This window comes from Oryzias latipes, chromosome 18 (genome assembly GCF_002234675.1).
Source record: "Oryzias latipes chromosome 18, ASM223467v1".
In the NCBI taxonomy this organism is placed as follows: domain Eukaryota; kingdom Metazoa; phylum Chordata; class Actinopteri; order Beloniformes; family Adrianichthyidae; genus Oryzias; species Oryzias latipes.
In genome coordinates this window covers 3,061,407-3,075,704 of record NC_019876.2, presented here as the reverse complement: position 1 = coordinate 3,075,704, position 14,298 = coordinate 3,061,407, and the positions used below count along the sequence as shown (strand labels likewise).

The following is a 14,298-nucleotide window of genomic DNA, read 5'->3' as shown; positions in this document are numbered from 1 at the left end:
AATTTTAGTAGCAGTTGACCCAGTAGTAACCATTAGTGAGACATCAGTAACTACAAATACAGACAAGGTACAGGAGTTTTTTACCAGAGATCTTGACATTTTCAGGAGAACTAAGTGGCCTTAAGGATCAAGAAACATCCAAAGATTCCTGCTCCAACACCAAGTCATGAGCCGAGGAAGGTTTTGGTCCACTGACCTCTGAGTTATGGACCCAGAACACTTCTGCTGCTGTGCCACCCTGCTTTAAACGATGTAATCAGATTGCTTCATAAGTGTTTGTCGCTTTTGCATGACTTTGACTTTCACCCACTAAGTTACATGTACTTTCCTGCACAAACAATCTCCAGCGGCAGAAGTCATGAAATTCACTTATCTGTAAATATTTGAACTTCCGAGGTTAATGTGTAAACGTGTTGATCCATTTTTGAAGTCTTTCTCTTCCCACAATGTGAGTTCATGCTGGCACACCTTTAACCCTTGTGCTATCCTAGGCACTTTTCCATTGGGAGTTGGGTCATCTAGACCCACTAGACAGTGCTCTGAGCCTTTTTTCTTCAATGATTTGTGATCTTCACTGGTGTCCATGGATTACATGAAATCTTTCCAGCTTTATCCACTTTTGTAATGGTAGGGAGAACACGTCAATGTAAGGGGGGGTCATCTAAGGTAGCACAAGGGTTAAACCAAAGCTCCAACAGATCACGCACAGGAATGACGGCTGGAGGTTCTGTGTGAGGTCTGTGCTGCCATCTCCTGGAGGAACTCAGGAACTCCTTTGGTCCTGCTGTCGTGACTTTTGAAAGGTTTGAAGAAAACAATCAAAGATAAAGACAGAGATGACAACAAACAAAAATAAGGTCACCTCTGGCTTTAGGCTGAAGGATACCTGATCTGAGTTGTAACGTCATGAAGACAAACGCATAATTATCTAATTATAATGAAGCTGGTTTTAGCCATAATCAATTTCATTGTACCTTCAATTCATTGTACAATGACAATAAAAGCAAATATACTCTATTCTATAATCAAAAATACCAGAGTCGTTTTCTTCCTAGTTTCTGTAGAGTGGCAGGATTATTCACCTCTGAGTTGTGGGCGGGACTGTTAGTGCAGAAGCCAATAACCCTGAGCAATAATGGAGCTATCCGCCGTCCAGTTTAGATCCAGATTCCAGCTCTGACGAGGAAAACCAAAACGTTCATGGATCTGTTTGTTTACAAGTGGATGCATCAGAATGGAGTGGAGCAGGGAGGCTGTGTTATAGACGATCTTTTTTTCTTCTGCTCCTGATTCACAACCATTTGAATGAAGGAATACATAGAAATGCAGTTTTACGCTTAATTTGCTTTAAATCTGTCCTCCATCAGCAGAAAACACACAATTTTCATTGAAGCAGCTCTTTAGGTAGGCTCTACTTATCACAATAAACGTCAAGGGTTTCTAAAGAAAACAACAGATATTTTCACCAAAACAATCCAAAATTGCCCTTTAACATGTTAAGTGTGTTTTAACACATACATGTCACAGTCTGCCACACCTGAACACTGTGGTAAAAGTCAGATTTACTTCACATATTTCTGAATTATGAAGGTTTTGGTTTGTTGTTTTTTTCGTTTTCAGTGAACACATTAACGTTTTTCTCTGTAGATTCTTCGCGTTTTGGGATCAAAACTAAAATTAACTTTTTTTTTACAGCAACACATTTATTTATTTTTTAAAAAGGAGGGAAACTTAAAAAAAATAAATATATATTAATGGCTAAACCTTACCTCTTTGAAAAGAGAAACCTTTCACGGCCAAAAGACAAACACGAAGAGGGGAAAAAGTAAAACTTCCCTAGCAACAGGCAGGCAGCGGGCACGGGGAGAAGGGGCGGGGCTACGTCACTATAGCAACGCGTTTGATGACACAAACGTAGTAGAAACGCCCGAGCTTTGGTGTTCGGCGTGAATTCTCGGACACGGCACCAAGCGGAAGGGGCACGCGCGTGGAGGCGATAAAGCGAATGCAAACCGAGTACGCATGTGCGGTGCAGGTTGTAGTTTGTCGTGTTGCACTCTGATGTTTTTTTTCTCTGTTTGGTTCGAGTTAAAGAAAAATAAATTAATCACGGGAAAACGTAACTTTTCTGAATCTTTTCATAGTTAAAGTCAGCAGGTGAGTAAACTTAAAAACATTTTGTTAAAATTGATGTAATACAAATATATATAAACCAAAATAAAACAGTTTGGGGGGATTTTAAATAACGTGGTATAATTTTCTTTTATTTGTTGTTATTTATCTCTTCGTTTCCTTTATTGATGATAAAATAAACACATTATCAATAATTGTTAATGTATGAAGGGGTTGAAGGGGTTTTCCCGTCCCCCCAGAATAAAAAAATGTGATGGAGCGATTCGAGTCTTTGGGTCCAGTCGGGGAGGGCAGTTACGGCACGGTGCTCAAGTGTCGCCACAGGGAATCTGGCCGCCTCGTTGCCATCAAGAAGTTCATAGACTCCGACGATGACAAGACGGTGAGGAAGATTGCCCTCAGGGAGATCAAGCTGCTCAGGGTAGGTGTCCAGGCGTTCAGTCGGTGAGTTGCTGACACTGAGGCTTCTCTGAAACAAAACACGGACACAACCTGCCCCTCACAAAGCAGAGAAAACAGCACGGGGTCAGATTCTCATATGCAGCCTTGAAGTCACTCAAGGGTGACGCAAACGTTTGAGCTTGCTCAAATTGTACAAAGCAGCGTCACAGGACACCATGCTTTGGTGCTGTTGATGTAGTGTAGTACTGTAGTGTACTGTGTTGTAGTAATGTAGTGTTCTGTGGTGTTTTATAGAGAAACCATCACCTTTGTTTATCTTAAACCAGCAACTCCGTCATGAAAACCTGGTGAACCTCCTAGAAGTATGGAAACGCCGCCGCCGCTGGTATCTGGTGTTTGAGTTTGTGGACCGGACCCTTCTGAATGATCTGGAACAAAATCCAGGCGGGCTGAATCTGGACACCGCCCGCCAGTACCTGTATCAGATACTGAGAGCAACTGACTTCTGCCACCAGCAAAACGTGAGGACAAGTGCTGATAAACTCTGAGATTGGTAAATATTACTAGACCGGTGTGTTTGTCTCTGTCCAAACGTGTCTACGTTACTATGTTTGGCTGAAGGTTCCATCCATCACAGCCATGTCGTCAAAGTTCCGAAGCTTCCAGGCAGACCCACACCCTTTCAGTGCCACCACCATGTTGATAGTGTCGGTTTTATGAAATGTCTGTTTTGCTGCGGATGGAACTGGAACAAACCCTTTCATTAATTTAAACAACGTGTGGCCACTGAACGCACGTTGCAAGTTAAACCAGGTCAAACTTGGACCAATCGGGGACACAGATTTGGTATTGACGTATGGGTGGCGTCCCTCTTAATTCATGGAACTATTAGAAAAATCGATCATGAAGGAGAAATTAATAATTGCGATCTGTTTTCAGACGGAATTCTATGACACCAAGTCTTTCATTTATCGGAATAGAGCTGTAAAAGTAAAAGCCTGGAGCAAGATTCACAAGATTTACACAGCTTTGACATTTAGCACCATGACTCCTCCAACTGTAGATAGCGGGCATGCGCTAGTAAGCAATAGAAAAAAGAAGAAGAAACCCTTCCCTGCTTGTCCAGTGTGAACACCATTGGATAAATCGAGAGTGCGTGTCACATGCCTGGTGTGTGTCCATAGCCTAAAGGTCCATGTGGCTTCCGTTCACTTGGTAATGGATGAATTGGAGCTTCATTCCTCTCCCCCTACAGGTCATCCACCGGGACATCAAACCAGAAAACATTCTCATTTCTCACATGGGCGTGGTCAAACTATGTGACTTTGGCTTTGCCCGCACCATGACTTCCCCTCCTGAGAGTGCTGTCTACACCGACTATGTCGCTACCCGTTGGTACAGAGCTCCTGAATTGTTGGTGGGAGACTTCAAGTATGGCAAGTAAGTATGGACATCAGCGAAAGGTTGTTTTGAGCAAAAGGTTAACGTGTGTTTGTGTGTGGAGACCGGTAGATGTTTGGGCTGTCGGCTGTCTGATAATAGAGATGCTTACAAGTCAGCCTCTGTTTCCGGGAGAGTCCGACCTCGACCAAATACACCACATTGTCCGATGCTTTGGTGAGCACCTGAAGAAAGATTGTCCCGCCTTCTCCGTTCTTCTCTTTTCTGAAATGATCCTTGTTATAGGTAACCTGATGACTCAACACCAGGAGCTCTTCTATAGAAATCCTGTCTTTTCTGGAGTCAAACTACCAGAGTGTTCAGGAAGTGTCTCACTGCAGCAGCGATTCCCCACAATCCCAGCAGCAGGAATCAATCTAGCCCAGGTACAGCTCAGTACTTTTACTTTAAACTATAAACTAACTCCAGACTACGGACAGCGCACTACAGCATCACCTGTATGTGCGTGTAGCTTACATTAGCCTTACAAATACGTCTCGATACGCTAACAATCATACGTACCATTTTTCATGATGTCCCTTGATGTGGCTGTATGAGTCTTAAGAGAACTACAAGACACTTTTGTGTCCCTCCTCTCTGTAACCTCTCTGTAAAATAAAATACCCACAGCCGAAATTCTAACCATTCATTTTCTTTGCCGTTTTATTTTTACCTAACAACTGTTTAAATTCATTTATCTCTTTTGGTATTTAATCATCGTGTGAATGCAATCGTGTTTTAATATAGTTTTCTTTTAACTCCTTATATCCCTTTATACATATGCAGTACATATATTTTGAAAATATACATATTACATAATACTAATTTTTTGAAAGTGTTTTATAAGTAAAGTTAAATTAGATTGGAACATTTTAGACACAAGTACAACAGCAGAACGTCAAACAAAGCAGAGAATAAATTTAAGAGCCTGACTATCTTGGATGGAATTACGTCCATTACTGCTTTATTTTGTCATTCTCCGTCTTTTTTGAAAGTTTTGAAGGAACACTTCAAGGAACACCCATGGGACAAAGTCCCTTGAACTGTATTTTGGTAGATCTTGTGACCTGAAATGGAAAAAAAATATTGAAAACACAACCTCTGTGTGTTCTCTTAGAAATGTCTTGAAATGGATCCAGAGAGAAGAGCGCAGTGCTCTGAGCTTTTACAGAATCCTCTTTTCACAGAAGACTCTTTCCACATCAGGTTTGTTTTTCTTTTGCAAATGTTACAGAAATACTGTAAACTACAAAAGATTACTTTTATATTTATGTCTGTATGACCAGGTTTTTGGAAGAGCTAAACGTTAACATCCAAAAAGAGCAAAGAGAGACCTCCACCCTTCCAAAGATCACTAAAACTCCAAGAAGTGAAAGAGATGAGAAACGCAACACTGGCAAGGACAAGAAACAGACTAAAGACATGGAGGAGAAAATAAGTAAGGAAAAGATGGAGAAGACCAAAGGAAAGCCACTTTTGAAGATTTTTAAAACTTCACGAAATACCTCAGAATCTCAGATGTCCAAACAGTCCAAAACAGGCAGCAAGGGAATCCATCCTTCTGTCACGAAGAGCAAACATGGAAAAGCTCACGGAGGAGAGTTCAGCAAGCCTTCAGATAGTTCCAAGTTGGTCAAAATACAGATTTTTGAGTCTGGAGATGCAACCAAGACCTCATCAAGCCTGAAGAATAAAAATCCAGACGTACCAACAGCAAAACTTGTTGTACACCCAAGACAAGAGCATCTGCAACATGCAAAAGACAACTGTGGGTCAGCCCCCGATAAACACCTGGTAACCATCAGGACGTTTACCAAATCTGAGTCAAGTCAAGAGTTCGCAAAGAGCTGGAGCAACATGAGCTTTAAAGTACCACAATTGTTTACACCTTCATCTCCAAGAACCCCAATAGCTTCTACCGTTAATGAGGCAAACACAAGAATTTCACTCAAACCCTTACAGCTGTCAAACTGTGACTCTGCCCTGTCAGAGCCTTCAGGCACCAAGCCAAGCAAAGCCTGGTACCAGTCGAACCAGCACCTCTCAGACAAACTGACTGTCCACTTAGATCAAAGCAAGTCTGAATGTCCAAAGGTCCTACAGCCAAACCTCAAGGTATCAAAGACTACATCCAACAGTACTTTAAAGAGCTCTCAGTCTTCAAAGAATGCAAGTTTCGAGTTTTCAGAGCCGTTATCCTCAAATGTTTTGGTTCCAGACGGAATTCACCACTCTACTGTCCCATCCAAAAGAATCTCAGCCCCAGCCACATGCAAAACAGGCGTCTCTTCAAAGACCCTGTCTTCAGTCAGGGAACATAAAGAGGACAGTCATGGTGCGGACAGGAATCAATCTTCACACTTGAGTCTGATGTGGTCTTCCTCTGGTCCTACATTTTCAGAAGCCACCACAAAAGATGGTAGGACTACAAATTCAGAGCCAAATGCAAACCTTTCAACTGCAATCATGGCACCAATAGTCTCAGATAGACCAGACAATAGAGATCTCCCTGTGTCCACACAGTCAGACGCTAAGCTTTCAAACAACCAAACCTATGAAACCTCCGGAAATGCAGAAAATGGCAACAAGAAAAACTACAGTGAGTTCGGATCCGACATAAAATCCTACAGCGTTCCTCATCCTAAACCAAACCAAACAATACCAACTTGTAACCACATGAAGTCCACTGTGACCCCCAGCTTTCAGAAAATCACGCTGAGAAGCAGCAACGGAGAAAAAGTGGAGACAACATCAGCATCCACAGCTGGAGACGTGGCCTCCATCCTTCCTGTAGAGCCCAAAACTTTAACAAGAGGCTTCGTCCTTCACGACCCTACAGATTCTACAGACTTTCATTTCATTGAAACTCCTCCACCGACACTCTCGCCCACTCCTCTGCTGCTACCTCCATCCCCCACATGCCCCGCCTCTGTCCTTGGAACCAGCAACACCACGGACAGTGATCGCCTCCACCCTGGAATCTGTAATCTGAGGTAGTTTACCAAACTGATGAATATAATGCAGAAACAGCTTTATTGCTCTATGATAATTTGAAGGAATAATACTCCAAGCCCCAAGCCCTAAATCCCCCCAAAAATGCATCCTCAGATATTTGGAACCATTTTGGACAGACTGAGATCACAGTCCAACATGGTTTTTATTACTGTTTAGGACAAATCATTTTCAGTGTCCTATTTAAAAAAAATAAAAAATAGTACTTTGTACTTTCAGTCATCAATCTTCTCATAATGTCTTTGTAGTATGAACTGGGGTGAAGTAAGCACTACCTCATGAACCCTTTAACACCAGAGCTGTCCCCAGTGACTGTTTACGGAATGAATGTAATTCCAACAGATTCTGAAGCAGAGAAAATCAGCTTTGAGTCAATATGTAACATTTTACAGTGGTATAGACCAGTTGGTTTACATTCATTATGGATACACTTCAGCTTCAGAATCCATTGGAATGTCATTAATTGCGTAAACAGACAAAGATTTATGGTAGTTCCAATGTTTGTAGGAGTTGTTGCTTGCAATGTTCTTTACTGCACATTGCAATCAATGGTAGACAACTACAGTAGACAGCTGTAGACAACAGAAGTAGACAACAGCAGTAGACAACAGAAGTAGACAACAAAAGTAGAAAACTGCAGATAATTGTAAACAGTGGTAGACAATTACAGTAGATAGCAGAAGTAAACAACAGCAGTAGACAGCTGCTGTGTTCTTTGGGTGTTTTTACTTTGAGCACCATTATATTTACTGACACTAGACTTTTTCAGTTTGGTTTGAGGGTAACTGGCTTCCTCCATGCTTTACAGGTCTGCAGACATTCCACGGCATCACAGCAGCGTTCAACAAGCTGAGCAATATTTGTTGAGCTACACCACAGCATCCTTCATCCATCAGGTAAGGATTTAAGCTGGAGTCTCTCCATGAGAAGGATCCTGAAGCACCACTCCTTCAGTTTGACCTTCATTTGTCCTCTCAGGCGCCAGAAGACTTCCCATCCAACCACTGTAACCTTGGTAACTGCAGCGCCACTCTGGCCAGGAACCAATCACAAGTGAATTTTCCAGAACTTAGAAGCTCAACGCTGCCGGAACTTCGAGGAAGAGACGGTATCTGCTTTCCTTTAGAGAAGGGAAGTTAAAGTCCTATTAGTTGTTGCACACCTAGGTTTTTGAAAATTGTTTGACCCATCCCCCTGGGGAGGGGGGGGCAGCATGGTTAAAGCATCAAATGGTTTCACCCATCCCCTGAAACCATTTGATGCTTTAACTCCCCAGTTCAACCCTTCAATACTGAGAGTCAAGCAGGGAGGTATTGGGTCCCATCTAGAGTTTTTGGTATGACTGGATTGTGAATTTGAACCCAAAACCTTCCAGTCTCAGGGTGGACACTCTTGCTCTAGGCCACTGAGATGGTTTTCCATTTTTACTTTCTTGGTTATACCAAGATTTCAGGGACAAATGTCCAGCTGATGTATTGAAGGTGAGTCATGGATTGTCCTCACAAACATTTTAAACCTGGTTCCCTCACCAAAAAAAGAAAATCCTTAAAAGAAAAATAACCAAGTCGGATAGACTTTCAGAAGGTCAGGTGGACTTCATTGGCCTATGAGATGTTACAAACTAGATGAACAACATAAAACATGTTTCCTTTGACTGTTTGAACATCAGAGATTATTTGACGTTTTTTTCACTTAAAGCACATAAAAAACAGTAACCATCATTCCATGACATCACTATTTGAAACTCCATCTAAAGGAGGCTAACTGTGAATGTGATGTTTTCTCAGGAAAACACCATCAAAGCCTGGCTAAGGAACCGTGGAAGAACTAAGCACAGTTGCATCATCAGAACCCTGCAGGATTCCTGACAGAACAGGAAGTGCTGTTTTCTTTCTGACGTGCTAACAGTTGTCATCTTAACACAGTCGGGATGTTTCTTCCTTCTTCCTTACTGGACGTCTGGGAGACACAAGCTGTTTCAATTCTTTTATTCATATAAAAATAATTATTTTGAATTAAAACATTAATTTAAATGTCTTAAATAAGCTATTTCACATTTCTTTTGTCGACGACTCAAAAATAAAAGATTTTCTATTAAATGTTTATGTTTGTCTCGTTTTCTTCGGTTTTGCATGAATTCTAAAATTATTCAAATCCTGTTTTCATTTGGCTAAAGGTTCTACTAGTGCTGGGCGACAATGTTTAATTTTTTTAATCATAATTCTGACTGAAAAACTTCAAAATGAATTCAAAATTTTAATTTAAAAGTAGTAAAAAAGAGAACCACAGAACCTCATCATTTTGATCATATTTTTTGACATTTAATTCCCAGGACCAAAAAAACATCTCTTAAGCCTCGTTTCCTCTGAGCGGTCCGGTCCCGTTTGGAATGGTCCAGGTGGGCGTTTCCATTCAAAGTGTATGGGGGTGAATCCATGGAGGTCATCCAGCGGCTCATTTTCTACTTGGCTTTGGCGGCAATGAAGAAAACAGCTGCTTTCTTTTGTCGCAGTGACCTTCAGCCAATCAAGTAGTTTCAATGGTGGCTCCGCCCTAACCGGTCCATTCCATTTTTTTTTTTAATCTAGAAACTTGATAAAATATACCTGAGAGATTTTATGTTTCTGGGTCTTAACACTTCCCGTCCCATGGTTGGACTGAAAACCCCTCTGGGATTTGTGTATCATCCCTGAGCTCCTCTCCTAACTCGCTCCTCTCCTAACTCGCTCCTCTTCTTACTCGCCCTCATGGCTTCTCCTGAAACTAAAAAGAACCGTCTCCAAAAAGTTCAGCATTTTGCACGGTTGAGGTCTTAAGATTCCTCACTGGAGTCTTTTGAGGGAAAGGTTTGGACTTTCCAGGCCGCTGCTGACTCATCACTGCTGGAGGAGACACCACCCGTCTGTGGAGAACGAGCTCCGCCTCCTCTGCTGTGGGCCAGAAGGAGGTGGAGGAGTCTGAGAGAAGCGCTGCTGGAGATCGGTCCTCGAGCAGCTGGCTGGGTTCTGATTGGCGCCTTAGGTTCTTGTTGCCGTGGAGACCTGGTGGCTGGTTTTGACGTGGTTTTCATCAGCTGCTGCACACAGAAAGGGTTAGAAGAAATGAAGCTCCACTTTGAAAAGTCAAACCACGTGACGCTCATGGTGTTCACACTGGACAAGCAGGGAGGGGCTTCTCCTTCTTTTACTGTATACTAGCCCACGTCCGCCGCCTACAGTCTTGGTGCGAAATGTTGTCAAACTGGTGAATTTTGTCCCAGACTTTTTCTTTGACAGCTCAATTCTGATACATGACAAACGTCATAGATTCGTGTCATAGATTCCAAACCGAAATTATTAAATTCTCCTCCCTGATACATTTCCAAACAATCGGTACTTCCGTAAATGAAAAAGAACATCATTCTTACATCACTACCAGATTGGGGTCCCTGATTGGTCAAAGGACTCCAATTTGGTTTGAATGCGGACGCCCAAAATAAAAGTTAAAGTTAAAGTCGCACTATCTGTCACATCTAGGTGTGTGAAATTTGTTCTCCGCATTTGACCCCTCCCCTGGGGGAGGGGTGAGCTGCAGACATAGCCGCGCTCCAGAACCATTTGGTGGTTTAACCCCGCAGTCCAACCGCTTAACGCTGAGTGTCAGGCAGCATTTTTAAAGTCTTTGGGTTTAAACCCACGACCTTCCAGTCACAGGGTGGACACTCTACCACAGCCTGCATTTGCCTTGACTTTTCATTGAAAGTGGTCACTTGAACGGGACCACTAAGTGTCACCGAAGGCGGAGGGAACATAGCATCAAATGTTTTTCTTGAAATCTACTCAACTGGTCCAAAGATCTTCAGACTAACTAGAACAAAACGACTCGTTCTGCTTTGTCTCCATGGAAATCATAGCTGCATGCTGGACTTACCATTCTGGTGGCGGCTGGAGTTGCTGGTTCTGCTGTGAGGGGGGTGGGGGTGGCGTCCATGAAAACCCTGCAGTTGTTCTCCACCGCAGAGCCATCAATCTCTGGGGGCTCGAACCCCCACTGGGGGGAGACAAACGGAGCTGAAGAAGGGAAAGCAGAGGAACAAAATGATGCAAAAAATCTGTCGGTTCAAAAATACAAACACTGCTGGAGCCGGGTCAGTTCATCTGGTGACCACTAGGTGTGTAATTTCTCAACCAGTGTTGATCTTTGAATGTCCGTAACTCTTCAGTCGTTTACTCATTTAAAGTAATTCAGTCCGGATGCAACGTCGGAATCTGTTGGAGTTACGATAATACAGTCGTTCAAAAATTATGCTAACGCCGATGACAGTTAATGAGTATCGTTCCCAGCGACACCAAAATAACACGTGCCATTTTAACTACCGTAACTCTTTGACCGTTTACGTGACTCAGCTGATTCTGACGCGGAGAAACGCACCGATATGCAACAACGTAACGCAAAGCTCTGTCTGGTTTACGTTGTTAAAACGTCATTACCGTCAAGTGTTGCATGCTAGCATGAATGCTGCGTTTCTCCGCGTCAGAATCCGTTGGGTTTACGCTAATTGCGTAAACAGTTGAAGAGTTACGGTTGATCAAACAGCGTCAACCCCGGAGCTAAAATCCAAAGTTAAAGAGTTGAAAGGTTAATTCTCATTTTCCATTATTTAAAAATAAATAAAACACTTGGGGGCGTGGCCTTTGAACGTGTCCTTCCTCACCTCCTCAAAAGGGTCCCAACAGCTGTTTTTGGCAAATTTATCAAAGACTCTACAAACTTAAGGCACTTCAGGAAAATTGGCTTTAATACAAGTCATGAAGTTACACACCGCGGTCCATCTTCAGGCGCCTAACCTTTAATCATTTAATCCTTTTCATGCAGACAACGTTCTGCTAGCATCCTGAATTTAACTGTTGTTGGAAAAATATATAATCTGTCGCTTTGAGATTACTTTCCTTTGTTGCATGTTCAATAAAGTCGAGAAGAAGAAAACCACGGGATTCGGCCGGATTAAGTTTAACAAATTTATTCCCTAACAATATTTCTAAAAACAGAGTAAAACAAAATAAAACAGATCGATCTGGGTGTCCAAAATCCAGGCCTGCAATACGCAAGAGGTTACATTCCGAATTCACATGCAGCTTGTCTGGAGACACAGGAAAATTCCTTGAGTTCAGACTTTTAAGCATGTGGGCAGAACATCCTCCCCCGGGAGCAAATGGCCGCCGAATCTCCGCCTCTGGTCGCTAGAGATTGGCTGACAGAGGAGCCCGCCTTCTTCCTTCAGCCCATCCTTAGAATCACAGCATCTGGTCTCTGGGGGCGAACCTCACAGATAGACACGGTACGGAATCCCCATGGGTGGCAGGAACTGTCACCGCAGGAAGTCGATCCTAGAGCTTTGTTCTTCACACGGGAGCAGATGCCTGTGGCGGTTCCCAGGGATTGAGATGATTGATTCATGATCCAAGTCAGACCTACAACCAAATGGCCTCAGAAGATCAAAGACCATTTTCTCCTGAAGGGGGTTGGAGGTTGGAGCTGCATTCCTGAAACCTCTTTACCTATGCAATTATCAGGAAGTCCCTTTTAATTGAAATTACTGAAACCCACACACAGTAAACCAGAAAGAAAACCTTCAATGAAATAAAGATAAGATAAAAACCTAGGAGAAATGAGAACCACAAAAAATAAATTCCTTCACTGTGTAGCTTGCTAATGTAAATTATTTGTAAAATCTATTTTTCTCTACAGTTGAAGTGTGTTTATTTAAGATTTCAAAAAGTATTTTCCATGTGTCATGAAAACTAATCTTTTATTTTGACGGAGCAAAACTGTCAAAGTGACAGCGACATTTATTTTGACAGTTAGTGCCCTAAGATCAGGAACTGTTGGGAATTATATATTCAAGGCGACACGGGACTCCTGTCAGAACTCCGTAGTCAACATGGAACTTGGTCTTCATGAGTTTGAAGGTCAAACGGCGTTTGTGTGACGGCATCTCTGCAGGAACCCGAGCCCGCCGTCTCTGCTGCATTTTTCATGAAGAACACCTCTAAGGTGTGTTCTTCGTCTGTGTCGGTCTTTGTTTGCTGTGAAGACGAGCTGCTGGAGTTCACCTGAAAACACAAAGAAGCTTCTGGACTCACCGTGGATCCGGTGGAGGCTGAGAACGCCGAGGAGGCAGAACTGGAGAACTGGGTTCTGAAATGTCCAAGTAAAAGACATGACTGCCGTCAGAACCAGACGGACGGACCCAGACAGAACGATGAGAACAGAGAAGAGGAGGAAGACAATGTGATGAAGAATAAGGAAAGGCAGTGAGGGAGGAGAAAAGACGGAAAACGGTCTAGACTTTAGTTTACTCAGAGCAGCTCTGAGTCGCTCTGTGGTTTAGTGTCGCAAAAGAATAAAAGCCCATAAATCCCAGCAGCTTTCTGTCAAAGTTTAAGAAAACAGATTGAAGAACGACTTAACAACACCCTGATTCATGTTCACATTCCTGTCTACAGTTAGAGCTGATTTCTCAAGTTTCTTTTTTAACCTTTTGGTTACAAACCTTTAGATGATTAAATACTCGCCAAAGTACCATAACTGCAAGAAAATCCTTTTGTTTTTACTCTTTAACACCAGAGTTGTCATTGGCGACATCAAAGTAAAACACAGTCTTTAAAGTACTGAAAGTACAAACATTCTGACAGAGAAAAGAAGCTTTATATATGCAACAATTCAATGATTTGCAATAATTTAACTTTATGCAATTTGTAAACAGTGTGCAAGAGTTTAATGATGAGAAAAACTTAAACAATATGTGACACTTTCCCAGTGTGCATCATTTTAACGATATGTAACACTAACAATAAAGTATCGTTAGTGTTACATGTAGTTGAATTCTATATGTAAGATTTTAACTATATGTAACACTAAGGATGTGTATCATTTTAACGGTATGTGCGATTCCCCTCCGGGTGATAACAATGAGGAATGTGAAAATCTCCGGAGCAGCCATCCTATCAGACGTTTTCCTGCCTGTAAAAGTAGAAGCTTCTCCTACCGGCTAAAAATTTGGTTCCCAGCATGGACTACTGTAAAATTGGGTTTTTTGTAATGACAACATAAATACTTCAAAAATCCTGTAGATGATACTTTTATAGGGAAAAACAAGAGGAAACCAGTTAGCCAAGGGTTTGAGTTTGAGCTGCAATACCAGTGTTCCACACTAGAGGTCGTGCTTGTTCATGACCCTTTAAATTATTTTTGAGAAAAGTCAATTGTCGACTTTATCCGATAAGAGGAAACTCTGTCATCAGGAGCGTTTCCAACGACAGAAGCCTGAAG

General features: G+C 42.2%; 2 protein-coding genes across 4 annotated transcripts in view; one reads left to right on the top strand and one right to left on the bottom strand.

Annotated features, from left to right (window-relative positions):
* The window catches only part of LOC101170709 (tyrosine-protein kinase Tec), a 39,440-nt gene extending 37,584 nt beyond the window's left edge, over window positions 1-1,856 (bottom strand). The window contains exons 1-3 of one of the 2 annotated variants that reach the window (XM_023966087.1): window positions 1,770-1,856; window positions 1,083-1,176; window positions 708-793 (exon numbers count right to left, since the gene is read on the bottom strand). The gene's annotated coding sequence lies outside the window, so the exon portion shown is untranslated. Of the gene's footprint in view, window positions 1-84; window positions 198-707; window positions 794-1,082; window positions 1,177-1,769 lie in introns of those variants that run through there. The other variant, XM_023966090.1, reaches the window with a different exon arrangement.
* Window positions 1,857-1,950: 94 nt separating this feature from the next.
* On the top strand, window positions 1,951-9,074 carry LOC101170219 (probable serine/threonine-protein kinase fhkE). Of its 2 annotated transcripts, XM_011487228.3 has the most exons (11): window positions 1,951-2,157; window positions 2,373-2,554; window positions 2,862-3,056; window positions 3,791-3,975; window positions 4,040-4,152; window positions 4,222-4,361; window positions 5,093-5,181; window positions 5,262-6,968; window positions 7,796-7,883; window positions 7,966-8,095; window positions 8,775-9,074. In XM_011487228.3, the coding sequence occupies exons 2-11, from the start codon at window positions 2,387-2,389 to the stop codon at window positions 8,816-8,818; spliced, it is 2,859 nt and encodes a 952-aa protein (XP_011485530.1). In that variant the 5' UTR covers window positions 1,951-2,157; window positions 2,373-2,386; the 3' UTR covers window positions 8,819-9,074. The 2 variants fall into 2 exon arrangements, with proteins under 2 accessions (XP_011485530.1, XP_020567128.1); XM_020711469.2 differs by lacking the exons at window positions 1,951-2,157; window positions 2,373-2,554 and having other exon boundaries at window positions 2,942-3,088; window positions 8,775-9,073.
* The last annotated feature ends 5,224 nt before the right edge of the window (window positions 9,075-14,298 follow it).

Coding starts and splice junctions, on each gene's coding strand:
- LOC101170219 (XM_011487228.3), top strand. CDS start 2,387: ATGGAGCGATTCGAGTCTTTGGGTCCAGTCGGGGAGGGCAGTTACGGC. Junction 3,057..3,790: donor ACTTCTGCCACCAGCAAAAC/GTGAGGACAAGT, acceptor CTCCCCCTACAG/GTCATCCACCGGGACATCAA. Junction 4,362..5,092: donor CAGGAATCAATCTAGCCCAG/GTACAGCTCAGT, acceptor GTGTTCTCTTAG/AAATGTCTTGAAATGGATCC.